General features: G+C 54.0%; 1 protein-coding gene across 7 annotated transcripts in view; it reads right to left on the bottom strand.

Moving 5' to 3' along the window:
* DHRS3 (dehydrogenase/reductase 3) overlaps window positions 1–26576 on the bottom strand; it is a 42007-nt gene extending 15431 nt beyond the window's left edge. The window contains exons 1-3 of one of the 7 annotated variants that reach the window (XM_073795799.1): window positions 25405–26437; window positions 24516–24665; window positions 1850–18372 (exon numbers count right to left, since the gene is read on the bottom strand). In XM_073795799.1, coding sequence (XP_073651900.1) covers window positions 5364–6326 — 963 coding nt within the window. In that variant the 5' untranslated portion in view covers window positions 6327–18372; window positions 24516–24665; window positions 25405–26437 and the 3' untranslated portion in view covers window positions 1850–5363. The other 6 variants (XM_033843071.2, XM_033843076.2, XM_073795792.1 and 3 more) reach the window with 6 other exon arrangements.
* Between the last annotated feature and the right edge of the window lie 871 nt (window positions 26577–27447).

Below are 27447 nucleotides of genomic sequence, written 5' to 3'. Positions count from 1 at the left end.
GTGAATAAAAATCTATCCTGTGGCCAGATGAGAACAAGCGAACAGCAAAACCGAGCGTGTGATACACAGCAGGTCGCCAGCAAGGAGAGGCTGAGTGGACACGCCTGTGGGCGGGCAGGTCCTATTTGAAACACTGATATACACACTCTCAGTAGGTATGCCTATAGGATAAGTTACATTTTGAGCTTTCTCCTCTTTCACATGCCTGTCCATTTCCAAAAAGAGACCTCTCTCTCTCGAGTAGAGTAGCCTAGAACATGGGCTCCGGAGCCAGATAGCCTTGGTTCAGTTCTCTGATCTACCACTTACACAAACTTGGAAAACTCACATAACCTCTCTATAAATTAAGGTTATGAAGCATCCACTTGGAAGGGTGGTTGGGAGGATGAGGAAAGGACATGACAAACGCTAGCTATTATTTTTATTATTACTACTACTTCTACTATTATTATTAACCCAGGAACAGAAATAGATCACCACTTGCTCACAGAAGATCCCGCCATCCTCCACAAAACTGGAGTCATGGGGGTGATGGACGCCTGGAAGACCCCAGCTGGGGCTTCTTTGCCTCACCTGTGGACACAGCCTTGACCGGGGTTGAACCCCAGAATCTTAGAGAGCTCCCCATTCCCATCCTTCCACCAGATTTAGAGGACCCTCCTTTGTTCACACCCCCAACCCAGGAAGGAGGAGACCAGCGTCAAAAGCGTCCAGCTGCAAAGCGGGCTGCGGGTCACCCATTAGGAGGATTTCTTAGGAGAGGTTTTCACGCTGAGCTCTGGGGACCCTGGGGGCTCTAGCGAGGAGCTTCAGGGGCTGCCGAGGGGTGGGGGGCTTGGTAGACAGGGTCCCAAGCCGGCTCTCCATCCTCCATCATCCAGGCAGTGGCACTCTCATTGGGCTTCTATAGTAGTCATTTCTACAAAGATTCTGCTGCTAAAAAAAAAAAAAAAAAGAATGAAGTTTGAATGCTAACACTCTTGATCACAGCCCTTTGCTCTTTAGGACGGAAGTTTTTTTTTTTTTTTTCCTACGAATGAACCCGGGTTGGATGCCTCTAGCTCTCACCCATTGGGAGTGCTGGCCTATCACTCCCACATCCCCAACAAGCCATCAGCCTTTCTTCTTCCAAAAGGCAACTGATGACAGAGATCGGGTACCATCTCCAGCTGTCTCCTTCCTGGACTTCCTTTCTGCCTTTTCTCCTGGGAGCCCTGTTTCCAGACCCCTGTCTGCACCCTGCCCTTTGAGCAGCCTCAGGTTCATTACCTGTGTCCCGCTGTTGAGCCGTGACCTCAGCGGGTCACCACAGGGCCCCTCTCTTAGGGACGTAGGCCAGAGCCAGCCTTCCTCTCCGGCTCCTGCACGGCTGAGCGGCAGGCAGGGCCTCCCCATGGAGCCGCGTGGTCGGATTGCACAGGCTCGTCCCCTGCCCGGGCCTGCAGAGAATGTTCTGGCTACTGCTGGCTCAGCTGTTGGAGAGGATTGTTTTGAAGCTCCTCAAATTAGATTGCCCAGCGGTGTCCTCTTCCCACAAGTCGCTGACCACAGCCTGGGGCCGGCAGAGACTTCCGGCCACCGTCCAGCTGGTCCCTTAGGAGGCACGGGGATGAGCACGAGGGCTCGCTACCTGCCTGCACTGAGCTCAGCACCTGCTGCGGTCTCTCACCTCGTCCTCTGGCAGCTCTAGGAGGGGGATACTGTACCCTTTTCATACTCGAGAAAACCGAGGCACAGGGGGCTATCCGATATACCCAGTTACTCAGCTGGTAGGTGGCACAGCTGGAACTCCAACCTGCGTGGTCTGATGCCCCATCCTTTGCCCTCCGCCTCTGTCCTTCACCTGCAGGATCAAAGGGACCCTGTAAAAGGATGGATCCATTCATTGCACGGGTGTCCCACATGCCATGGGACGAGGACTGCACAGCGAGGCGTCCACATCCTGCGGAAAGAAGGAAAGACGCCACCCTGTCCTGGTACAGTGCCTGGTCTTGCTGACTGAGTATTTGCTGAATGGGTGACAGTGATGACCCTCGCCCCACTGCCAGGATACCGGTGGCCTTTAGAGCGCAGGTTGGCATGGCGCCCAGGGCTGGTGGTTGGGCGTATGCCAGGAGCACCCTTGGTTCCGTCACCTCCTTCACTGCTACCACTCTGGGCCCAGCCCCCATCATCCCTCACCTGGACCACAGCCATGGCCCAAAGTGGTCTCCCAGCTTTGACCTTTGCCCCAGTGCCCCTGCCTCGGTCTATTCTCAACAAAGTAGCCAGAGAGATCCTTCTAGAACGTAAGTCAGACCTTGTCACTCTGCTTACAACTCCCAGTGGCTCCCGTCTCACCCAGAGCGAAATTGACAGTGTTTACTATGACCACAAGCCTGTCCTGCTCCAACGTGCTCCTGTCTCTCTGCCCCCTCAGCTCTTCCCCTCCCAGGGCTGACTGGTCTCCACCACATTGGTCTCCTTGCCTGCATAACCACCCAGCCGACTTCTACCTCAGGGCCTTCACACCAGCTGTTCTCTGTCCTCTTTGCCCAAGTGGCCCCCTCCCCACACCCTCTCTTCTTACAGGTTCTGCTCAAATGTCTCTTTACCTGAGAGGCCTTTGTGTAAAGTCCTCCCGACCCCCACAGATATTCTCTCCCCAACACTACCCCTGCTTCTTAAAAATAATTTTTTATTAATAGTCTTTGTTTTTTAGAGCAGTTTTAAATTATAGCAATTGTGAGCAGAAGGTACAGAGAGTTTCCACTGAACTCCTACCACTGCCACATGCACAGCCTCCCCACTATCGACAGCCCTCTCCAGAATGGTACATGGGTTACAGCTGATGAACCTACGCTGACACATCATTATCACCCAAAGTCCATGGTTTACATTAGGGTTCACTTTTGCTGCTGTACCTTCTATGGGTTTTGGCAAATGTATAATGACATGCATCCACCACTGTAGTATCGGGGAGAGTAGTTCCACTGCCCTAGAGATCCTCTAGGGTCTCCCTCCTTTCCTCCGGCCCCTGGCAACCACTGATCTTCTTACTGTTTCCATAGTTTGGCCTTTTCCAGAATGGCATATAGTTGGAATCATCCAGGATGTAGCCTTTTCAGACTGGCTGCTTTCACTTAGTGATATGCATTGAAGGTTCTTCTGTGTCTTTTCACGGCTTGATGGTTCATTTCTTTCCAGTGCTGAATAATATCCCATTGTCTGAATGTTCCACAGTTTATTTGTCCATTCCCCTACTGAAGGACTTTTTTTTTTTTTTTTTTTTTGCGGTACGTGGACCTCTCACTGCTGTGGCCTCTCCCGTTGCGGAGCACAGGCTCCGGACGCGCAGGCTCAGCGGCCATGGCTCACGGGCCCAGCCGCTCTGCGGCATGTGGGATCTTCCCGGACCGGGGCACGAACCCATGTCCCCTGCATCGGCAGGTGGACTCTCAACCACTGTGTCACCAGGGAAGCCTCTGAAGGACTTTTTGGTTGCAAGTTTTGGTGATTAGGAATAAAGCTGCTATAAACATCCGTGTGCGTGTCCCTGCTTTTTGAACTTCCCAGATCTCTTCTTTTTCAGTCGCTGAGACATGTCTCCCTCCGTGATGAACGCCTCATGTCCCCGAGGACAGAGGGCACCCCCTCAAAACCTAATACCACTGCCTGCCAAGAGCTACAGCTCACAGAACCAAGTGTGGCAACTCATCTAAGTCCCATCTCATCTTTGAGTGTGATTCTTGGGAACATTTCTGGTTCTAAGACCGCTGGAAAAACCCTCCAAGGAAACCGTCTCGAAGCCTGACTCTATGGGAAGGCAGAACAACGTCTCACTTCCAGCCAGAAACTCAAGGGCTGTGCCTCTCCCTGTCTGTCCTCAGACCGCCCTTGGCAAAACACAGGGGTGGGGAAATTCGGGCCAGAGTCACCAGCTGAAGCCCCCTGACCATTGCCCCAGTTCCTCCCTCCTGACCTCTGATGGAGAGCTCCAGGTGACCTTGAGGTGGGGCTACCGAGGAGGGGAGAGGACAGGCAGCATTTGCAGACCACTCTCCAGCCTGGTGCAGGCCTTCAGTATTACCATCCTGAGAAATGGGACCGTAAGTCCCGTGCTCAGACAGGCTGAGTAGTTGGGCGTATGCCAGGAGCACCCTTGGTTCCGTCACCTCCTCCACTGCTACCACTCTGGGCCCAGCCCCCATCATCCCTCACCTGGACCACAGCCATGGCCCAAAGTGGTCTTGAACCCAGACCCCAAAGCAACACTTGAACCTGGACTCCAAAGCCAAGCTCTCTCACTACTCCCTGTCCTGCCTCATTCACTCATTTGTTCATTCACTCACTCATTCAAGGAGTAATTTATTGGGTGGTGACTGGATTGCCAGACACTGTTGGAGGCCCCGGGATACAACAGGAAATAAATTCATCCCACTCTCCTGGAGTTTGCTTTCATGTGTGTATGGGGAAGATGGGGGCCAACGGACAATAGACGATTGACCATATAATATATAAAGGTGGCCAAAAGTGCATGGAAGGAACACGAAGCTTTGTGGGGAGGCTGGACAGAGTGATTGTGTGGTGGGAGTGATATTTAGATGGGGATGGGGGACAGGGAAAACCTCTCTGATTTGGGTAGAGACTTAAGGGAAGTGAAGGAGGAAGCCATGCAGACATCTGGGGAAGGAGCATTCCAGGCAGAGGGAACAGCCAGTGCAAAGGCCCGGGGGTAGGAATGAGTTTGGTGTGTTCAGGGGACAGCAAGGAGGCCAAGTGGAAGAGCTGAGTAGGAGACGTGAGGTTAGGGGCTGTAGCCATTGGGGTGGTGGTGGGGGTGATGTGCTTTGAATTCTCTTCCCAGTGAGGTGCAAGTCCTTCGGAGGGTTGTGAACAGACGAAGGACAGCTCTACGTGGATTCTGGAACGAGTTCTGATCGCAGCACTGGGGGTTTGGAATGGGGGCGGGAACCAGGGAGGTGGACGAGGGCCCTTGAGGAGCTGCTGCTGCACCCACAGGTGACCGATGTGATAGGTGGAGGTGAATGGGGCTGGGGCACTTGGGGGGAGGTGATGGAGGAGGATGGATTCAGAGGAAGAGGGGTGCCAAGAGGGCCCTAAAGGGTTTGGCCTGAGAAAATGGAAGAACAGTGTTGCCATAACTGAGGCCCTGAGCCTCCTCTCCTGGGAAGGCGGGCTTTGGCAAGTTCCAGGTATGGACGAAGAGAAAGATCCTGACTTAGGTCCCTTCAGCTTCCAGAAAACTCAGCCGAAGCGGAGGGAGGGGCGGGGCGGTGAGGGAGGAAGGAGTTCCAGGTGGAGGGTGCCTGGATGCGGGCCAAGCAGGCCAGCTACCCACCTAGCGTGCCCGGGTAAACACACTAGTTGCCAGTAACAAAGTGGCCGGCCATCGCAGCCCGCTCCGTGCAGGGAGGCGGATCCCCGCTCACATGATGGGGTGAGGGGGTGGCAGGAGTCGTCGCCGGGGGAAACCAATGGATCTGGCAGGAGGCTCCAGGAAGTCCTTCTGAAAATGGGCCCAGGGACGGGCGGGCGGCGGGTGGGGTCCTGCGGTGGTCCCGAGAGGGGCTGGGGTGGGACTGGGCTGGAGTCCCGTGTGGGGATTGGGCCGGGTTCCCATTGGGCGGACGGGAAAGGGGTGGAAGGGGTAGGGGAAGGGTGGGGGTGGTGGGTGTAGATGGGGAGGGTGTGGGCGGGGCTGTGGCCGGAGGTGCCGGGAGGAGCAGGGGCTTCACAGGTGGGGTCTTTGGAGGGTGAGGAGGGGCGTCGTGTTGGAGGTGGGGCAGGGGATGAAGAAGGGGAAGGGGCAGCGGGGAGGAGAGTGGGGCTGGGGGCGGGCGAGGATGGGGAGGCCGCAGGGGCGGCGGGGCGGGGCCAGGTTGGGGTCGGGCGTGGGAGGGGGCGGAGGGGGGAAAGGGTCCCCTCCCTCTGCGGGGACCGCCCGCGCTTCCTCCCTCCGGCCGAGCGGTAAACAAACGCCGTGATGTCACCCGCGCCGCTGACCTGCGGCTGAACCCGGAGCTGTAAATGAGATGCAAGGTGCCAGCAGCCTCCAGGCCGCGCGGCCTGAGAGCCACACACGCTCCCCCGCGCCGGCCCGAGGTTACCCCAGCTGCACACACGGACAGGATGCTGCAAACGCCACCAGACATTGCAACACGCAGCCAGTCTGCTGGCCGCAGCGTGAACCTTCCCGCCGCCGCCTCCGCCGCCCCCCGGGCAGGCACCGGCCCAGCTGGAGCGCAGCCTCCCTCCTCCGGAGCATCCCTGGAGCCTGGCAGCTTCCACTCATCCGGGGTCAGCCTCTCCACTAGGCACCCCATCCCCTGCCTCCCCAGGGGGCCCCCAAACCCGAGAGTCGGGCCTCTGGGGTCAGCTTTGGGCTTTTCTGCCCAACAGACTGGGGAAGTGCTTGCCTTTGCACTCGGCTTTCTGGGAAACTCATTCGTCTTCAGCGAAGCCAGGGGCGCTGAAGGCCCTTTTTTCAGGTGGAAGCGGATGCCAACGTGTCCCGGTGGCTGCCCACTCCCCCACTCCACAGGGCAGGGGGCTACTATTTCTTCCAGAGAGCTCCCAGAGCGGCCCTGGCCTGCCTACCCTTGGCAGCCCCAGGCTCTGAACCGCCCCTTGGGAATGGAAGTCCGCCTGACCGGGGCCAGGCCGACCAGCACTCTGCTCTGGAGTTGATTTGCTGTGTGACTTTTGCATGAGTCACTTGGCATCTCTGGGCTTCACCATCTCCCACCGGGGAAGTGGGGAGGTTTGAAACTGGCTTCCCTCTGCTGGTGTGGGGAAGGTCAAAAGTACAAGAAACCCTCACCAGGCTGCCAGGGCTGGTTAGAAGCCTCAGGTGCAGGGGCCTGGCCTGTGAGAACTTGGAGGCACTCAGAGAAGTCGGGGCCAGCCCTCTCCTTCCCCGCCCAGCCCCCCAAACTCAGCCTTCTGTGTTTACTGTGAGAAGCTGGGGCTATGGGAACATATGGGTAAATTAGTCCCCGGGGCCCCAGGAGCTCCTACATTGGCTCCCCTACTTGGATCCCACTAACTCAAGTCCTTTTAGGAGTTGGGGAACCTAGAATGACCCCAGATCTTTAAAAAGCACCCCAAGAACCCAGCTTATAACACCAGAGCCCATGCCAGCTTCTCTTTCACTGAAGTTAATATTTAAGTCCCTCTCCCTCACATCACCCTGTTTTCTTTTCTTTCCAACGTTGTGTCACCATCTGAAATTTTGTTATTTGTTTGCTTGTTTATTGCCTGTCCCCTCCCCCCAGTGCACACACACTCTAGAATGTCGGCTCACCATGTGTTCCCAGCACTTGGCTCGGTCATCAGCTGCCTGGGGAATATGTGAGTGAATGAATGAAATCATTTTGCCTCCCCCGTGAAACGGATGATAACATCCCTGGAGAGGATCTTGGGAGGGATAAAGTTGACAACCCAGGCAGTATGGCTGTCACGAGGACCAGCCACATCCCTCGCTGGGCCCGTGACAAAGGAAAATGTGTGGCCGCTAGTTGAAAAATTATTGAGAATTTCACAGTGGTGACAGCAGGGCACTGACACGTACAGGGCGCTTCTGAGCGAGGGGTCGTGTGTGACAGCTTGGGTCGCACACCCAGGAAGCTGGGCAGGGCGGTCATACACAGAAAGTGCTTAGTAGCAGTACCCAGGGTGGGGGACAACACGTGGGCTCTCGGGCCTTCCACGCCTTCCCTGGGCTGCAGGAAACTCACGCCAACCAAGCCACTCCCTGCTGTAGAATGGACAACACATCCCAGACAGACAGCTGACAACAGCTAGCTAGTTAAGGGCTGTCTGTGCACCCAGGGGACCCATGCAAAAAGCAATACGGAGGCATATTAGATTTAAGGGCAACAGTGGCCGTGTAACGGTCATTGCCACGGTCAGCATTTATTCAGGGGCTTCTCAAAGGTGCTATAGTGAGGCCCGCAACCCCTTAGCCTCACTTCCAACATCCAGAAAGCTCTAAAATCCTTTTTTCCCCCCTTAATTCGACCCATATACATTTAGGCAAGTCCTCAAGGGGCTGTGGACCGAGCTGTGGCCCACTTTAGAGATGAGGCACTGAGGTCCTGGAAATGTCAAGGGCACAGCCGGGAAGCGGCTGAGCTGGGACCCTGGCACCATTTCTGGGAGCTGCTGGCGAAGGTGAGAATATAGCTGTTGTTTTGGGTAAAGAAAGACAGCTGTTTTTATGGGGGTAACTCTTTCAGCATCCCCTTCCCACCCCAACCTGAAGTTCAGAGGCCCTTGAGCTGGTGTGTCCCAGGGAAACCTTCAGCTAATTAAGCATTATTTATGGACCGGCCTCCTGAAGACAAGCTTCAAATTACTTGCAGGCTGTACCAAGGTAACTGTCTATCCTACAGGCTATTAATTAGGAATCAGTTTAATCTCTGCTGGACGAAGGTCAAACGGTATGGGGTTGACCCTTCCGGCTGGCTGGCGTCGTACTATCAGGCTGGGGATCTGGGCCCGGAGGGCTGGGGGATTCAGGGGAAGTGACAGGACATTGCAACGGGAAATGACCTGGTCAGCACATCCTGCAAAGGCCAGGATGCTGAGAGCAAAGCCACATGGGCCTCGGCCCAGGAAGCCAGGCGAGGCGGGGTTTCCCTTTAGCACCAGCCCTGCAGAATAATGGATTTCAGCGGTCCTCAGAGAGTGCCTCAGCCCTCCAACATGAGAGAATTCTGCTGGAAATTCTGGCTTCCCTCACCTGCCGTTAACCCAGTCTGGTCATGCACCCTGTAGAAACCCTTTTGTGGCTCCCTAGCGCTCTTTTTTTTTTTTTTTTGCGGTACGCGGGCCTCTCCCGCTGCGGCCTCTCCCGCTGCGGAGCACAGGCTTCGGACGTGCAGGCTCAGCGGTCATGGCTCACGGGCCCAGCCGCTCCGCGGCACGTGGGATCTTCCTGGACCGGGGCACGAACCCGCGTCCCCTGCATCGGCAGGCGGACTCTCAACCACTGCGCCACCTGGGAATCCTCTCCCTAGCGCTCTTCTAATCAAGTCCCAATTCCACCCGACAGCCACCAGTATCTATGAGCTCTGCCCTGCCCTGCCCATCTCCCACCATTCTCCGCTCACACTTCTGTTCTGGCCAGGCCAGGATCTCTCATCTCCCATTTTCCAGATGTGCTCTTCCCCTCTGCCTGGAATGTTCTCCTTCTGTGGCCTCCACCTCATTGTTGATGCCTCACCTTAGACCCTGGTCCTAGCCATTGCCAGCCTTCCTTCCGCAGAAGCCGGACTGCCCGGATTCAGATCCCACGACTGTGTGTGCTGTTAGGCAAGTATTTAACCTCTGTGAGCCTTATTTTTCTCATTTTTAAAATGGGGACAGTTATAGTTCCTCCCTCACTGGTTTGCTCCAAGGAGCACATCAGATTGTCCCTGGAAATCACTTAGTGTGTAGGAAGAGCTTTATTAACAGTGGCACAGACTGACTGGAAACCCTGCCCTGTGCTCAGAACTGCATCCCGCTCCATTAGAGTACCCACCACACTGCAGTGTCACTGAGAGCCATGGGTCCTTTTTCCCAGCTAGACCGAAGATGGGACCCGGAACGCTGTGTGTTTTTCTCCTGCAATGCCTACCTTGGCCCTATGACCTAGGAGAGCCCCCTGCACACCTTTCTGTACTGTCAAATCTACCCCCATAAGAAGCCTTCCGGGATGACCCAGAGTTTTCTCTTCTGTGGAGCAGATGCCAACCCAGTGTGGGGTTAATTCAAGTCCCCTGTTCTGTTTTGCTCTCCAAGGACAAACCCTACAGAAGACACTCTACTGCCCTAGCCACAATGCCAGCCGCTCTGTGGCAGGGACTGTGACATCTTCCATGCCTGGTGACTCTGGGTGGCACCTGGAACACAGTTTTGCATTCAGCAGGTGTTCAGGGCAGATCCAACCAGCATTTTCTGAGCCCCTGGCTGGCATGTTCGACAGTCTTCTGGAATCCTCCCAATGGCCTTGGGAGGTTGGGACTGGCATTGTCACATTATAGATGAGAAAACGGAGGCTGAGAGTGTGGCTAGCAGAATAATGGCCTCCCCCAGGACACCCATGTCCTAATCCCCAGAACCTGTGACTATGTTAACTTACATGGGAAAGAGGATTTAAGGTTGCAGATGGAATTAAATTTGCTAATCAACTGACTTTAAAATAGAAAGACTGTACTGGATTATCTAGGTGAGCCCAGTATAATAACAAGGGGCCTGAGAAGTGGCAGAAGGAGACAGAAGAGAGAGGGAGATGTGACCGTGGAAGCCAGGTCAGGGTGATGCAATGCTCCTGGCTTTGAGGATGGAGGAAGAGGCCACAAGCCAAGGAATGTAGGCGCCTCCAGAAGCTGGGAAGGGCAAGGAAATGGATTCTCCCCTAGAGCCTCCAGAGGGAACATAACCCTGACACCTTGATTTTAGCCCAGTGAGACCGCGTTGGGCATCCGACCTCCAGAACTGTGAGAGAACAAACGTGTGCTGTTTTAACCATTGAGTGTGTGGTGTGTATTAAGGCAGCCAAGGAAAGCTTGGGCAGAGAGGTGGACGGCTGGGACTCAAACCTGAGTCTGTCTCTTCAAAGTCTGGGTTCTCAGTGGCACAGCGCCCCTCCCCACACTAACCTATCGGCATCACGTAAAACAAGCTCTCTGTCATAAAGATATGCCCCAGAGGCTTTTGCAGAGAGTGCACGAGAGGGGTTGCAGTGGACCGTCAAACACGATCCATAGCCTCACCAGCATGGCCAGGACTTTCCATACAGTGTCTCACTGAGATCTCATTTTACAGATGAGGAATCTGAGGCTCAGAGAGGTCTAGTAACTTGCCTAGGGCCACGCAGCAAGTGAGTGGAAGAGCCAGCATATGAATTTTGGTTTGTTGATTCCTGAGCTCAAAATCTGAATCACAATTGTATACTGGCTCCTTAAGAAAGAAATAAAACTAAACATGGGTGCACACACACACACACACACGCACACGTACATACACACACAAACACACACACACCTGCCAACATGAAGGCTCAAGAGGTGGCCCCCAAACCAGGACAACTGGTCAGCCAGCCAAAGAGGTGTGAGCCCTGAGGGCACACAGTGTTCCCAGCCCACACTTCCCCATGCTCCTGGTGGGCCTGGAGGGCTCCCACCACTTCTGCTGCGGGTTCACAGGGAAGTGGCCTGGAGAGGTGAGGCGAGACTGCCCCCTTTGCCACGTGAGACATGAGGACATGGCATGTGGGAGCCAAGGGTGGCCTGACTGCATGGGGGTGTGTCTGGCAGGACTGCCTGCCTGCAGGAAGGTCACACTACCCTTTGTGGTCACGCTGGTCTCAGCTCCCCATGATGACCTGCTACAGGGCCTGTGAGAGGTCAGAGCATGCTGGGCTGGCCAGCTGGGCTTGACTGTGTCCCCCAGGCCCTCGGAGCTCTAGAGGCACCCAGAGACTCTTCCTCCCACCTTGGAAGGACCCTGCATCAGAGAGCTGGCTTCTCACCCCCAGGGAAGCATCAGTATTAACAGTGAGCTAGCAGAGGGGCTTCCTTTACTCTCCTATCCAGTGGCCTTAAATCTTCTGGAAAAAGTTACAAAGAAAGTCTGTTGACAACCTGCTGGACCACCTTAAGTGGCTGCTCAAGTTGCCTCTTTGAAGTACAAACTCCCTAAGGGCAAACAGCTTCCGGCTCAAGCCGGAAAAGTCTATTCTGTCTTTTTAGTTGGTGTCAGTAAATGACCTGATAAGGTCTGCAGGACTAGACCTGGGAGGACCGGCTAAGAGAGGCCTGGAGCTCCTGGAAATTTGTGCCTGAGATGACAAACTGGATTGGTCCCTCTACAAGGAGTACTATACGTCTGCTCCTGACCCCCTTGCTCCTTGGTAATAGCAGCCCAATTTCCCCCACAGAAGCCCACCTTGCCATTTTCACACACTGTGGCTTGGCTGGAGCCGGTTCACTCCTGGCTCAGAGTCAGGCCTGAGACCCACAGCCAGCCAGCCGGTGACTGCACCACTGCCAGTGACTGCTTCAGCGCAACCCAGTCACAGCCAGGGAGACTCAATTCCTGGAGCCTCCGGAAATGCTGCGGGGAGGACACGGGTCTGCCCGCTCCCCACTTGACTGGGAGCTTGGGGTTTAAGGCATCATGGGGCAGACGCGAGCAGCCCCACCACAGGGAGTGCCTGCCTAAGGGGACACTGAGTCCTGACGACACCGGGAGCCAGGCCTGGAGTTAGACCTACCCAGGGACCTTCTGGTCACCCGAGTCAATAAACCAAGTGGAAGGACACCTCCGGACTCACCCCTGGGGGTGAGTGCTGTGCTTAATGTTGTTTGACCCATTTCGACTGCCGGCAGCTAAAAGCAGGTGCTGCACTGACGCTGCCTGGGGCTGTCAACATGATCTATGCTGTCCTGTAGGATGATTAACTGAGAGGCAACAAAACTCACTGGTTCAAGAGCAGTCGCCCTGGGTTCAAATCCCACTTGGTCATTCACAAGCTGTGTGACCTTGTTATTGACCCTCAGAAGCTTGACCAGTAAAAAGAGGACGATAATAGTACTCACACTGGAGCTCGCTGTGGGAAATAAATGACTTTATTACACGTCAAGTGCTGGTACATAGCATCAAAAGGTGCTCCGTAGGTACGGGCTCTAACCAGCTATGATGGATCAGTCATGCCTTCACTCAGGCAACAAACATTTTTTAAGCACCTACTGTGTGCCAGCTACTGTGCCAGGTGCCTAGGACACTTGGTGAGTGAGAGGACACGCCCCTTCCTCCCAAGGATCTCAGTCTTTTGGAGAGGACACACGGCAACAAGCAGCCACAAGCATGGGGAGTTGCCATGGTAACCCATGACTCCGGCCTCACCATAGCCCAACCCTGACCAACTGAGCTACTTGGACACAGAGATGAAAATGACTAATGGGGAAGCTGGGTGGTTGTCTGGGGAGTGGGCAGCCGGGACCACAGCAGAGGCCCTCGTCTTGACCAGCCTCCGTGCCTGGGCTGGAGAAAGGCCTGCATTGGACCAGCCCCTGTCCATGAGGAAAGGGGCCATCGGCCTCCAGTGGGAGGGAAGATGCCAGGCTCTGAGCCCTCCCTGTGCGGAGAGTGATTCCTTCTTACTGATTTCTAGAAAGGGTCAAGAGCTAAAGTTCCCAAGGACTTCTGGGGCCGGGGCAGAATCCTCCTTTTCCTGCAGAATCCCAGAACCAGGGTGACTCTGGCCAGCGGGTTCTTTGCCTTTTGCCCCTGTGCACAGCAGAGCACCTGGCCCAAGAGCAAAAGGTCCGGAGCCAGGGCTGGAGGGTGTCCGCTGTGCTCCCCACCCTGACCCCGACAGGGAGGAGTCATCATTTCTTGCAGATGCTCTGGTGCTGAGCTAAGAGGTTTAGGGAAGTTATTTCACTGAATCCTCATACTTTCGTTTTTCAGACGGGGGAAGCCCAGAGAGACGGTTATTCGTCCAAGGTCACACAGCAGCTTGCTGGGAAGCCTCTTAGGATTTAAGGGACTAGGAACTGGCTCCCAGCAGCCCTGGCTGGCACTATGAATTGCAAGAGTGCTCTAGCCAGTGGGCTGGTCTCTACTACTTGAAAGACTTCAGCGGCTGTGACGCTGCCCACAGGCCAGCCCTGGCTTTGGGGCTGGGATGGCCAAGTCACCTTCTCCCAGGACTGGGAGCTGAGTTGGGGCCGGGTGCCCTTTGGGAGGCTGTCTCAGTCCTGCTTGAGTAATTAGGGCTTCTAGCTCAGGGGTTGCCTAGTGGTGGCGGAGGGGGCCTGGCTGAGGGCTGAGCAGCGCCTGGGCTTCCACAAGCCTGGGGTAGAAGTGGGGAAGCCTCTCCTGAGGGGTGAAGGCAGAGGCTAGGAGAAGGACACTTCTGTCCACGAGCTTCTTCACCTTGGAGTAAAGAGCCCAAAGTTGAAGACCCAACGAGTCCCGTGAAGAGCAGCTGAGGAGAGGAGTGTGTCCTAAGTAATTTCCTAGAACATGTTACTTTCAAGCCTTATTGTTTTTCTTCTCCTTGAAGTAATGGCATTCTTTCAAAATGCACACAAAAATCTTACACAGAATTCTAAGCTACGAGACCTAAGTGAAGCTGATCTAGTTAAATGGAGGTGAGGGCCCCTAGGAACCCTATCGGCTCCACCTCCTATGGGGTCCCACCTTCTTGGAATCCCTTGGGTGCTCTGGAACCCAGTTTGAATACTTGGCCCTAGAACCTCAGCTGGTGTTGGGGTCTGCCTTGGGGCTGCTGGGGCTCAGATGGGCCAGAGGTCTGTAGAAGAATGACAGGCAGACGGGAGACAGTTATCTGTAAACACTTTCTAGGAGTATGCTTCGGTGTGGACGGAATAATCTCATGGTTCATTGCTCAAAATGCTTTTCTAGCCACTTCCCTGAAAGGCCACTGAAAAGGGAATTCAAGATCGAATTCCCCAAAGCAGGGTGCGGCCAACAGAATCAGGAAGGCTTGGGCCCAGTGGCCTTTGCCAGGCTGACGCTCGTTGGCCACAAATCTGTACTGTTCACTCTGGCTTGACCCTGGCTTTGGGTCGCAGGACCCCAGAGTCTCCTGCCTCTTACATAAGCTCCAGTCCTGGGCCCTGAATCTGAGTCTAAAGGAGTTGGATGGGTTTTGGTTGGATCTAGTCCAAAGCTTCTTAACCTGACATCTGGGATAGGCATCGGGGGGGCGGGTCCAAGGACCCCTTAAAAGTATAAAAATCTGCCTCTTTGTGCCTTCTTCTTGAGACATCCTCAAATGGCTCCACAACCAGTAAAAGATGAAGACTTACTGCAAACCCTTCAGTTGCCACCTCCTTCAAGAAGCCTTCTAAGATTTCCTTAATTTACAGTGACCTCCCCCTTCTCTGAATTATCAAAGCTGTCGGTCACTTGGGAGGATTCGGCTTGGTGACCTCAGGTTTAGCTGGAAGGAGCGGGAACCCACTCACTCCTCAAAGCTGGCTTCCAGCTAGAGGTACCACCCTAGTTGTAAATGAATGAAATACAACTGTGCTGTTTTCCTGCTTATCAGTTAGTTGTTCAAAGCAAACCCTGATAACCAATGACTACCTTAATCTTTTGGCAAGTATCCCACTCATTGTATGCAAATACTGCTGTTCAGTGCTTAAAAAAATGTTTTGGTGAAGGCAAACTTAACTACATCCTGTTGACGCTTGGACCGCTCACCAGTCCCCTTTCCAGAACCCTCTGTGTACGAGGTAGTTTCCATTATTAAACAGCTTGTCTCTTGACCTCTCCATAACCCTGAGTGGGGTAGGCCAGGCCAAGCTGTTATTATTTGACCCAGGGGGAAAGGGCCTAGTTTTGAAGCTAAAATCCTTGGTTCAAAATCTGCCTTAGGGCAAGCATCCTGGGCAACTCACTTCACTTGCATCTTAGAGATGGGCTGCTGATCCCCATTGTGGAAAACAGGACGGAGGTTTCTCAAAAAACTACAAATAGAACTACCGCATCACTCCGCAATTCCACTGCTGGGTATATGTCGGAAAAAACCCACAAACACTAATTTGAAAAGGTACGTGCACCCCAATGATCATAGCAGCATTATTTACAATTGCCAAGATATGGAAGCAACCTAAGTGTCCATCAACAGATGAATGGATAAAGAAGATGTAGTGTATACACAGTGGAATACTACTCAGCCATAAAAAAGAATGAAATTTTGCCATTTGCAGCAACATGGATGGACTTGGAGGGCATTACGCTAAGTGAAATAAGTCAGAGAAAGACAAATACTGTATGATATCACTTATGTGTGGAATCTAAAAAAATACAACAAACTAGTGAATATAACAAAAAAGCAGATTCACAGATATAGAGAACAAACTAGTGGTTACCAGTGGGGAGGGAGGGGCAATATAGGGGTAGGGAATACGGGAGGTACAAGCCAGTGGGCAGAAGATAGGCTCAAGGATGTACTGTACAACATGGGGGAGGTAGCCAACATTTTGTAATAACTGTAAATGGAAAGTAACCTATAAAAATTGTACACAAATTAAAAAAACTTTTTTTTAATTGGAAAAAAAAATAAAAGCAACGGGGCTGCTGATCACATCTGCCTCTGGGCCTGGGCAAGACAATGAATGTGAGAAAGTACTGTGCAGTCCTGTAGGCTACCACAGTCATGTAGGGTATGGACCGATGTCACGTGTTGTAGGAGGAGCCCAAGGACGCTGTCAGCATCCAGTTCGGGTCTAAGTCATGAGTGACGGTCAAAATGAAGGATGTGAACATGGGCCTGGCCTGCACCCTCCCTCTTCCTCTTCCTCATCTCCTCTCTCCAGCACCCTGAAAAACCTGGACAAAGGAACGACCCAGTCACTGAAGGACCCCGCTGAGGTCAGGCTGAGCAGAGATGTCTTCTTTTAGTTTTTAAGCATTGGTTGATGGATGCCGGTGGCCTCTCTTCCTCCCGGCCCCTGACTCTGTCCGGGTAACTGTCCTCACTGCTATTACGTGGGCAATGATGATTCACAAAATCTAAGGGGTGGAAGGGACCCGGGTGGTCGTCCAGAACCCAATCTCTTCTGATGCAAGAATCCACAGCCCCCTCACTGCAGCCTGCTGACTGCAGAAAAGCTCCGGAGAGTGGGAAGCTGCTCCTGGGGCAGGGCCGCAGTCTCACGTGGCCCTCCATCCACCTGGAAGGTGGCCAACACCATCTCCAGCACCTGAAGCGGTCAAGCAAACGCTCATGGATTTGCCGTCCCACATAAGTCGTGGCTTCTCGTCCTTGTCATCCGGAGCCTGCTCCCTGGGCGCCCTCCAGTTGCTCAAGGACCCTCTCAAAATGTTGACCAACACTGACCACAATGCACTCAAGCTCCTTGGACAAAGTGGGACCAAAAAGTGTCTCCCTTGCTCTGGGCACCAATACAGTTGCTTTTATTTGCTTTCTAGAGGAAGTTCATCTCTGTCACCACTAAAGTCATCTTGTTGAAGCTCACTCCTCTTTCCAAAGTGTCAGGGGCTTTATCTGGAGACAGTCATCGCACCAGGATGTAAACGCCATCAGAGAGACCCTTGTTTATGTGGTTCCCTGCGGCAGCTTCAAGCCTAGCTGGCTGAATCGATGAATGAATCTGACATAGTCACAATTCCCCCAGAGCCATGTCACCCTCAAGTTGGTCGACATTTTTCACCCGGGGACCAGATCGCAACATCACAACTGTCAGCAAGAACAGATCGCAACTTGCTGAGCGCAGGTCTCCCCAGCAGACTCCGAGGCCTGGGTCCCGGATGCCTCGCACCCACCTCTCTAGGGGTACACCAGCCTACCCAGACCCCCCTTCAGCCCACACACTTCCATTTGACTCAAGATGTCAGAGGAGATGGGCAGTGTCTTCTAAAATCCAAGTGCAGGGGAATTCCCTGGCGGTCCAGTGGTTAGGATTGTGCTTCCATTGCAGGGGGCACGGGATCGATCCCTGGTCGGGAATCAAAGATCCCGTATGCCACGCCACGGCCAAAAGAAACCCAAAAAACAAAAATCCAAGTGCAAAGCTGAGGGCAGGCCCCGAGCTTTGGAACGCTCTCAGAAGGACGCCCAGCGAGTCTGGTACCATGATCTCAGGGGAGCTGCCCCTAATCCCTCTCCTGCCTCTGGCCTGACCCCCCTGCGTTCCTCCCCACCCCCACCAGGGCGATCTTGCCAAGACTTAGGTTAGATCATGTCACTTCCCTTCTCAGGACCTTCCAACAGCTCCCAGCTTCACTTGGAGCCAAAGCCACAGCCGGTTCTAGAGATTGCTGGGCCCCATCTGCCCTGCTTTGCTCCCCGCTGCCACCCCCTGCCCTGCTCCCGACACTGCCTCCCTCTTCCTCTCGCCCCCTCTGCTCCAGCCACATTGGCCTCCTTGAAGTTCCCCAGGGACATCCTTCCCTCTGAGACCCTCACTCTTCCCTCTGCCTGGCACACTGCTCCCTCCATTCCTGCCAGGTCTTCTTTTGTCTACTTTTTTTTTTTGCGGTACGCGGGCCTCTCACTGCTGTGGCCTCCCCCGTTGCGGAGCACAGGCCCAGCCGCCATGACTCATGGGCCCAGCCACTCCGTGGCATGTGGGATCTTCCCGGACCGGGGCACGAACCCGTGTCCCCTGCATCGGCAGGCGGACTCTCAACCACTGCGCCACCAGGGAAGCCCCTTTTGTCTACTTTGCCTCATTTGTTTTCTGCTTAGCACTTAGATCCTTACTGCGATCTAACGGGCTATTTTCTGTACCCTGTTTATTATCTGTCTCCCTCACCAAACTGTCAGGCTCCCCGTGGGTGCGGACTGTTGCCTCGCTGCTCGCTGCTGCATCTCTGCGCCTAGAATACAGAGGGTGAGCCATAGATTTGTTGTATAAATGAATGAGTTCCCACCAACCACTCATTTGCTAAACTGTTCTGATATTTGGCACTCTCTTTCTGAGAATCCAGAACTCTTAAGACAGCACTCATTTTAAGGGAGCTCACTCACCCCACAGCAGACGAGCGTGCATTTGGGGATGCTAGCATCTGAACAGATTTGCCTGTCTCTTTTTCATTTGGCTTCAACTCTTTCCTGACCTTCGTGGTTCATACGAATAATACGTTTCAAATGTTTCCCTTTCAGATATCTTATATACTTGGTGTATTTTTTAAATTGTGTCTTCCGAAGGCAGCTAGGAGAAAGTCTTACAACATCCTAGGTGTGGTCGTGCTTCTGCCTGAGGATACAGACAGCAGGTTGGGTCTGGAATTCTTCCTGCACTCGAACCCAGAACTAAGTGGGATTTTGAGGGTAGCAGGTTGGGATAAGGCCTCCAGGGAGAAGTTGTAATGACTGCAACAACTAGATCTCTCTCCTGGTGGGGGTGGGGGGGAAGGATGGCTAACTGCTCCCTTCTCCTCGGTACGACAGAGGTCATTTTCTCAAAGTGATGAGAATCATTTTCTCAACAAATCACCAGTTGGAGATGGGACGGAGAAAGTAACTATCTTGATAAAGAAATCGGAAGGGCTCTGTGCAGGGATAAACCCACGGCCCAGGCTCTGAAAAGCAGAAAGTTCAGAAGAGCTTGGGAGTCTACACGAGAAAGAACAGATGGGCAGGTGGACGGACAATGGACTTCCTGACTCAGGGTCAGTATTTCTAGATCTAGGGAGCATTCTCTGATTTTAGGATAAACACTGGAAGTTCCGCTTGACATGCTAATTGGGAAACTTGGGCCCTTTGTTCCCTTGAAAGCTACAAGTTGAAAACACTAACATCTTCTGCAAGAGTTGAAATAAATCCCAGCGGCCGGTTACCTGGTGCCTGTTAAGGGAGTTTAGTAATGGGTGTGGGGCCTCCTACAGACTGAGGGCACATTTTCCAACCCTGAGTTGCTGCTTTGCCATTCAGTGGGATCTGATATGTAGCAAGAAAGGCTGAGATCTGCAGTGATGAGGACAAATATCTTTTGCAGAGACCCTGGCACTCGGTGGCTTTCCTGGGATGCCTGAGCCATAACATGAGAATTTTAGAGCATGCCAGGATCTTAGGGGTCATTGCATCCCCTCTCATCTTATGGGTGTGCTTCTTAGCTGCAGCCTAGGGAAGGGAGCCACTTTTCCAGGGTTTTAGCAAAGTCAGGTCTAGAACCCAGGTGAGCCAGGCCACAGGGGGCGTGGCCCAAGATGTGGGCACCTTTGTTCCCCAGGGGAAGTAGGTGGGGCAGTAAAAGGGAGGTGTTTGTCTATTCAGGTGACGGGTCCAAATTGTAAAGCCCATTGTTTGAAATCCAAGGACCAGATGCTGCAAGCTGAAAGAATTTTCCTAGATGCCTCGGGTAGGACAGGTAGCCTACTTTCCTGCTCCCAGGCTGCATCAAATGAGAGCCTGGGGCTTCCCTGGTGGCGCAGTGGTTAAGAATCCGCCTGCCAATGCAGGGGACATGGGTTTGAGCCCTGGACCGGGAAGATCCCACATGCCGTGGAGCAACTAAGCCTGTGCGCCACAACTACTGAGCCTGCACTCTACAGCCTGCGAGCCACAACTACTGAGCCCGCGCGCCTAGAGCCCATGCTCCACAACAAGAGAAGCCACCGCAAAGAGAAGTCCGTGCACCGCAACGAAGAGTAGCCCTCGCTCACCGCAACTAGAGAAAGCCCGCGCACAGCAACAAAGAACCAAAGTAGCCAAAAATAAATAAATAAATAAATAAATAAATAAATAAATAAATAAATAAATAAATAAAAAAAAAGAGAACCTGGTACTTTTCCTAAACAGTCCCAGCAAAGGCTGCATTCAGGGTGAGGATGGGGGAGGTGAGCCACTGCTGTCTCCCACGTCATCCCGGCTTTGTGACTTTCGTGACACATCAATTGTTTAATGCAGCTATTTTGGCCTGATGACTCTGGGGCCCAAGATTACCTGTCTGGACCCTTCTCCCTTCTTTCTCCTTTCTCCTGTTCTCATCAGTACTGGCCTAACTCAGCGTCTGAGATACAAGCTGCTTACTTCTCCTAACACCTAATCCGCTCTACAAACTTTCCTTTCATTGCCTTCTACCTCCCTTCCCCAGTTTCAGCCAGGTATACAGTCTTCGATCGGTGGTTTCTTGAACCTGGGTTACCCTTCCCCCATCCTTTCTGGTTGAAACTCTTGACCTTTAAGCCTCACTCAAATGCCACCTCCTTCATGAAGCCTTCCATGCACCCTTGTTATAGATTAATAGATCCGGGCTTCTTCTGCTTAGCATTCCCCCCACCCCAAATTCATGTCTACCTGGGACCTCAGAATGTGACCTTATTTGGAAATAGGATCTTTGGAGATGTAATTAGTTAAGGATCTCAAGATGAGGTCATACTGGATTTAGCGTGGGCTCTAAATCCAATGACTGGTGTCCTTATGAGAAGATGAGAGGATGCACAGACACACAGAGACAGAGAAGACAGCCACGTGCAGGTGGAGGCAGAGATAGGAGTGACACTGCCACAAGCCAAGGGACGCCAGCCAGGAGCCACCAGGAGTTGGAAGGGGCATTCTCCCATAGAGTCTTCGGAGGGAGTGGGGCCCTGCCAACACCTTGGTTTCAGATTTCTGGCCTCCAGAACTGTGAGAGAATACATTTCCATTGCTGCAAGCCACCAAGTTAGTGGTCATGTGTTATGGCGGCCACAGGAAACTAATACACACTATAATTTGTGCCTTGACTGTAAGCACCTGGCCATGTCCCTGCCCCTCTCCAGGCCCAGAGCTGCATCGAACACCTGATAGGCATCTCAGGTAGGTTTGCTGGACTAGGTCTCTCAGAGATGGTTGTCGAGGGGTAGTTGCGCCTCAGCCTGCCCCAGTGCCAGGGTGGGAAGGATATGGGATTTGCTGAATGGATGTGATGGAGAACAGGAGTCACGCATCTACGTGAAGGGCTAATTCCTGGCAAGCTGCTTTAGGAGCAGGGCTACAGACCCATGGACTGTAAATTCAATAATAGCAAAGCAGGTGCGACTCAGAGCCAGTTCTTATACTGGCTCCCTGCAATGGGTCCCCGAGTCCCGGCTCTACCCCTTCTCGATGGAGGGATTGGGCCCTGGTGTGTTGCCCCTGCCTCTATGGTCCTACAGTCACGGCTCAGGGCTCTAATCCAGCCACTTGCCTCCTACTGGACCAGAGGCTGGAACAGCCCCTGCAAATACTTCCAAACAAACAGTTCACTCTCTCCTCCAGGGGACTCCTGCTAAAACCACGTCAAGGTCAAGGACTGGAGGCTGGGCCTGCCACTAGCCTGCCAGGAGCCTTGTTGGGGATGGGGTGAACCCAAGCTCTATGAATGCTTTCGTGGAAGGAAATCCAGGAGGACACAGAAAATCTAAAAGGATTGTAGTGGGCAATGAGCATGACTGGCCCTTCCCGGGTTAACCTTGTACATGGTGGCTAAGCAGAGTTATCTCCAGGTAAGGAACTTTCCAACTCCTGGCACCTTTGTGTTCCTTTAAGAAAAACCCTCATTTGGGTCACCTTTGCAGCCTAAGGTGCACTACTGCTCACAAATATTGCCAAATCCTGTTTGACTCAAGGTCGTTATGGGAAACTGGGTTGTCACTCCCCCCAAGAGTAAACTCTCTTGGACATGCCTGCTACTTGCAAAGACTCTGGTTCTCCTCCCTTCTTTCTCTTTAGGGGGACTTTCCCCTCAGGTCCATCCCGCACTTCCACCAAGGGGAGGAGAGTCAGCCCCGTCCACCAAGGTCACCTGTCTAACACTGCTGCATGCTGCAGCTGGTGCCACGCTCCCCAGCTCTCTCCAGCTGCTCCAGGACCACCCTGAGCCCACCATCCACACAACTCTCTCAGCCATCTCCTCCAAAGTCCCCACTCCACAACACACGGCCGGCCCTTTGTCCCCAAGCCCACCAGCCCCCAAACGCTCCCAGCTCTGGGAGTTGTCCCAAGGTCCTCTCACTGGGCCCCAGACGGACTCAGGCAAGAAACCTTGATTTCAAATTCCCCACTGTGACAGCGAGCGCAAAGCTCATTAAAAAGTAGCCCCAGTAATTGGTCAGATGATGATGAGTTATAGGCAGCGCTCTTGGGCATCCTGACTGGTCCGAGCACTGAACCTAGGGTGAATGGCACTGGAAGTTCCAGAGGCCCCATGGTTCCTGTTTCTGGTGACCAGATACCGATTTAAGACATATTTCTCATTGGCCCTGGATTTATTCTTTGGGAGAAGATATCTATTCCAAGTTAGGTGGGGCATGGTTCCCAGTGAAGGGACTCACAGGGTGCCGCTCTACCCCCTCCACCCCCCAATGCCATATACTTCTTTCAATTGAGGCTTGTTTATAGTCAGTCAAGTTTTTCCAGATTGACTGAAAGAGTTCTTCATATGCCTACTGCAGCCAGTTACAAGAGCAGTGAAAGAGACCCAGGACTTGGGCCAGCTGGAAGAGTCAGAAGAAAGTTTCTGTGGGATGCAGACCGCTAAGGAATGACAATCACATGCGATTGTCCCAAACCCTGCATCCTTCTGCAAGGGCACCCTCATCCGCCACGCCTCCACAAAGGGGGCATCACCTCAAGGAAACGAAACTGCTGAGAAGAACTTCTGCTTCTCCTTTTTCCGTGTGTCCAAGGGTTAAAAACACTTCCAAACTCCCCTTCCAACTGCAAGGTCAAGCAGCTGTCCAAACCACCCAAGGAGAAGCAGGAGCCCAGGACAGCCGACCCCAGCTAGCTCGGCCTTGATAGCCGCCAACCTACAGCTGCTCCCCCCGCACCCCCCACCCCTAGACACCGCCTGGGGAAGGAAGAGTTAATCGGCAATCGGCTTTGGCTGATGGTTCACGCTCCAAAGTTCAGTCCCAGTCAGAGCCACCCCGGAGGGATTGTAAATCTCAGGGCAGTATTTAACAAAACAAAAGCAACCTGGAATTACATGCAGGTTTGGTTTTCTACAGTACATATTTACTTAATCCCCTAGGTATGTGGCTCCCTGTCAGATCAGCTGGCTTTGCTGGCCCTTTCACCCCCTCGCTCACAACAGTTTAAATTTCAATCTAATTCCCTGCTTTTGCTCTTCCTCTTCACAGGGCTGGCTGGAGACAGCCAGCCTCAAATCTCTCTCTCTATTGCTCTAGTCACTGGGTGAGTCAGCCCGGCTTGGGTCGGAGCTGGGTGACAGCTGGCTCACCCTCCACACTCTTGGGCACCAGGTCTGGGATAAGTGGGGGAAGAGGTGCTGGGTCTACCAAAAAGTTAAAGGCAGAGCTTGGGTGCTGGGGAGGTGGGGTTGCACCACCTCGCCCCTTAGTGGGGAGGGATCCCCTCTGGGGCTGTATTGGGGGGGTCGGGCGGAGGCAGCATTGAAGTGAGAACAAGGGCTCTTTATCAGCTGCTGGTTACCCTTGTCCCCTCTTTCCAGATTTCCAAACACCTGGGCCTCCGAGCGCCTATCAGGCTAGGCTAGACATCCATCACCGTTTTTTCCTTTTCAAACCCAAACCAAGTATCCCCTCTTTTCTTGCCTCCAGAGCTGCAGCCGCCCAGGTTGGGGCTGGGAAGCGGGTTGCCAAGGAAAACATGAAGCGCCAGCTAACAGGCGGCTCCCAGCTCTACCCAGGAGCGCACACACCCTTCACTCCCCAGGGTGGCGGCAAAAGAGGGAAAGACGAGAGGGAAAACACGACACCTTCCTCTGGGAGGGAAGAATGTCGGAAAGCGGGGGGGTCTGCTAAGTTTCGGGCTGGGGGTGAACAGCCAGCCACAGATCCCAGAGGAGCGGGTCAGTTCCGGACCTGCCAAAAAAGACAGTCGGGTGCCTGGGAAATGTACAAGGTGAAACTGACTAGCTCAGCACTCACGGGTGGCGCAGAGAAGTAGGGTGGCGGGCGACTTTCAGACCCTGGGCTCGGGTTCCGGCAGCGGCAGCAGGTGGGCGCACCCCTGTCCCCGCGGTCCCCCTAGCCTTTGGCACCCATCCCCTGGAGTCGCGGTGTCCCGGTACCTTTCTGGCGCCGCGTTCCGCGAACTCGCGAGCGAGCTGGCGCCCGATGCCTCTCCCGCCGCCGGTGATAAGGACGTTCTCCCGAGACAGGTCCCGCAGCTTGGCGGGCAGCACCAGTCCGACGGCAGCCTTCACCACCAGATAGATCATCTGCAGAGGGAACACCACCAGCGCGCCCAGCCATTTCCACACCATCCTCCGCGCCGCGGAGCCGGGCAGGGGTGGGGGGGCGAAACTCCCCGGACCGCACAAAACAGGACTTAAAAAAGAAAACACCCCCAAACAATAATAAATACACGAATAAGGGGCAGAGAGGCGTCCCACCTGGCCACTCTTGAAATCACCTCTTCCCAAATGCAAAGCAAGCACCGGGTGAGAAAAAGGGCGGGGGGGGGGGGGAGGTGTGGGTGGGTGGGTGAGATAAATCCTCGGGAGGAGAAAAAGCGTCTCAGAAGGTTGGGACAGTAAGAGGGGTGGAGGGGAAGCCGGAGGTGGAAAGTTCTAACAAGAACTTTCGTGCCCCAGCAGCCGTTTCGGCTGGGGAATTCTCAGGTAATGTTTACAGGCTGACAGAGGAGTTTAGGCAGGGGAAGAAAAAAAAAAAAAAAAGGCACCAACCACACGCGCGCACCCTGCTACAGTCCCGCGGTTTCAAAGTGCAAGATTTAAAAAAAAAAAAAAAAAAAGCTGTTTCCAAATTGGAGCGCCTCCCCCCTTATCCAGGAAAAAAAAAAAAAAGTGGGGGGGAAAAGTGCTTGGAGCTCCCAATTTCAGCCCGCGAAAGTCTCCCGACTCATTGCTATTCTTGGGCTCAGGAAATTGCTTAAACGCGATCTGATTGCCAGCAACGTGCAGGAGAAGTGGGGGGTCCGGGTGTCAGTTTCTTTACGTGCATGGCTCGCCCTCGCGCGCGCCCGCTCTCTTCGGCTCCCTCCCTCCCTCTCTCTTCCAGCAGAGGCTGGGAGTTGCCGCTCGATCCGGCTCCCTCTCTCTCCCTTGTTAGCATTTATTGCCTTCTTTTTGTCCTTTCCAACTTGGAGAGGGCCCGGGTGCGGAGCGCGCGTGGATCGGACGCCCTGGTCTGCGCCGCCCTATCCATTCGCTCCCGGGGCAGCCGCGGCTGGCTGGGAGCGAAAGGGCGGCTCTTTTCCCCCCCATTTTTTTTAATACCCCATTAAGTCTGATTGACAGTTAAAGTTGTTCCGAGGCTTCACTACCGTTCCTCTGAGTGGCTGCCGCGAGCTCCCCTCCCCCTGCGCAGTGGCGGGGTGCGCGCGCGGGCGCGCACACGGGCTCGCTGCGACTCCGCTCTCCTGGGGCCGGCTCCCCTCGCGGCAAGCCGGGGCTTGCCGGCGGTATCCCTGAGGGCTCTCCGCCGTAACTCGCACACGCTAGAAACGACTCCTGCGAACCGGCTCACTCCTCGAGACATTCCTCCTGGCCCGGGACGCGGTCTCCCCGAGCAGGAGAGCCTGCGGGCCAGGTGACCGCCCCTGCATGCGGTGCAGGCCCGGGAGAGCTCGCGCTTGTCTTGATCCATCAGGTCGCCCAGGGTTTATTTCAGGTCATTTGATCATTCCCTGCCTCCATAGGACCGGGGAGCCACTTCTGACCCTTGCCCAGACTCCTCCCGTTTTCACTTAGAGCGCACTTTCTAAGTCTGCCCCGAGTCCCTCACGTTGCTGGGGGGAAACAGCTGGGAGCAGGGTTTTGCTTTGAGGGGTGGGGGTGTGGGGGTAGGGTAAAGGAACCTCTGCCCCCAGAGTGCCAATAAAATCCCCGTACGATTAGCTGGGAGCATATTTATTGCTCATCTGGGCTAGAATTACCTTGACTGACAGCAATTTCCTTAATAACAAACGCCTGTAAACAAAACGTGCTAAACCCACGCGCCCCCTCCCCCCCTTGCTGTATAGGCAGCTGCTCCTCTCTCTGGGTCTCCCTGGGCTGCTCTAGTGGGGCACCCACCTTGTAACCTCCTGCTTTCCCCCAACAAGAATGTCTCCCTTGCTGGAGGGTGGGACCCAGCTATTTAGAGTTGTCTGTTGCAGGAAGTCTGGGAGGTGAGTCACTGCAAAGCAGGCCCAGTTAAAAGTGCTGATGGGACTTGCCTCCTGCTGCCCCTGATGGTCCCAGGCCTGGAGGAGAGAGGGTGAGCCAGGGAGCTGCCCTGTAACCTGGCGCAGCAGTTCTCCAGCGAGAGGCTTGTTCAGACGGGGAGTGCTGGGCCTCGCCCCCAGACCTTCTGATTCAGCAGGGCTGGGTGTGCTGGAATCAGTACGTTTAATGCTCTGCTGAGCATCGGGCGAGAAAACCACTTTGAGAAAGGCTGGTTTGGGGATGGGGTGGCTGGAGGTTAAACTCCTCCCTGGGCTGCAAAGACCCTCTAGTTCTGGAGGGAAGTTCTGCAGGCGAGGATCTTCCTTCCAGATGAATTTGGAAAATCGCTATCTGGACGGCTGGAAGAGCAAGAAGGTAGAGTGGGGCTGGATGAGAGACTGTCCTATACTGAGGGCTTAGATTCTGAAATTTAATCCTCCCACTGACCTTGCAGGGGGGTTATTATTATCCCCATCTGCCAGGTAGTACAGAAGGGAGGAATCCAAATCCAGACGTGATTCCTCTTCCCACCCCACCCCACTCTGGCAGGAGAGGAGGAGAGAGGTGGAGACCAGGCTCCCTCCAAAAGTAGGATGGAAAGGCAGGCCATTGCTTTCATAGGCTCCCAGGCCACGGCTAAAGGCAGGACTTCGTCAACGTGACGGCCTCCTCCCACCTAGGAGGTCTGTAAAAAATGGAAAAGAAATCCCAACCCTGGAGAGACAGGCCCTTCCCACCCAGCTGTGGCCGGTGTCTGCCGGGCCAGCCAAGAAGACAACTGGGAAGGTCTGGAACTGGAACCCCTGTGCTCAGCCTGTTCTCATCTGTTATC

The sequence above is a fragment of the Tursiops truncatus genome, chromosome 1 (genome assembly GCF_011762595.2).
Source record: "Tursiops truncatus isolate mTurTru1 chromosome 1, mTurTru1.mat.Y, whole genome shotgun sequence".
NCBI lineage: Eukaryota > Metazoa > Chordata > Mammalia > Artiodactyla > Delphinidae > Tursiops > Tursiops truncatus.
Note: the sequence above shows the minus strand (reverse complement) of the source record. Positions and strands in the feature narration are given on the sequence as shown.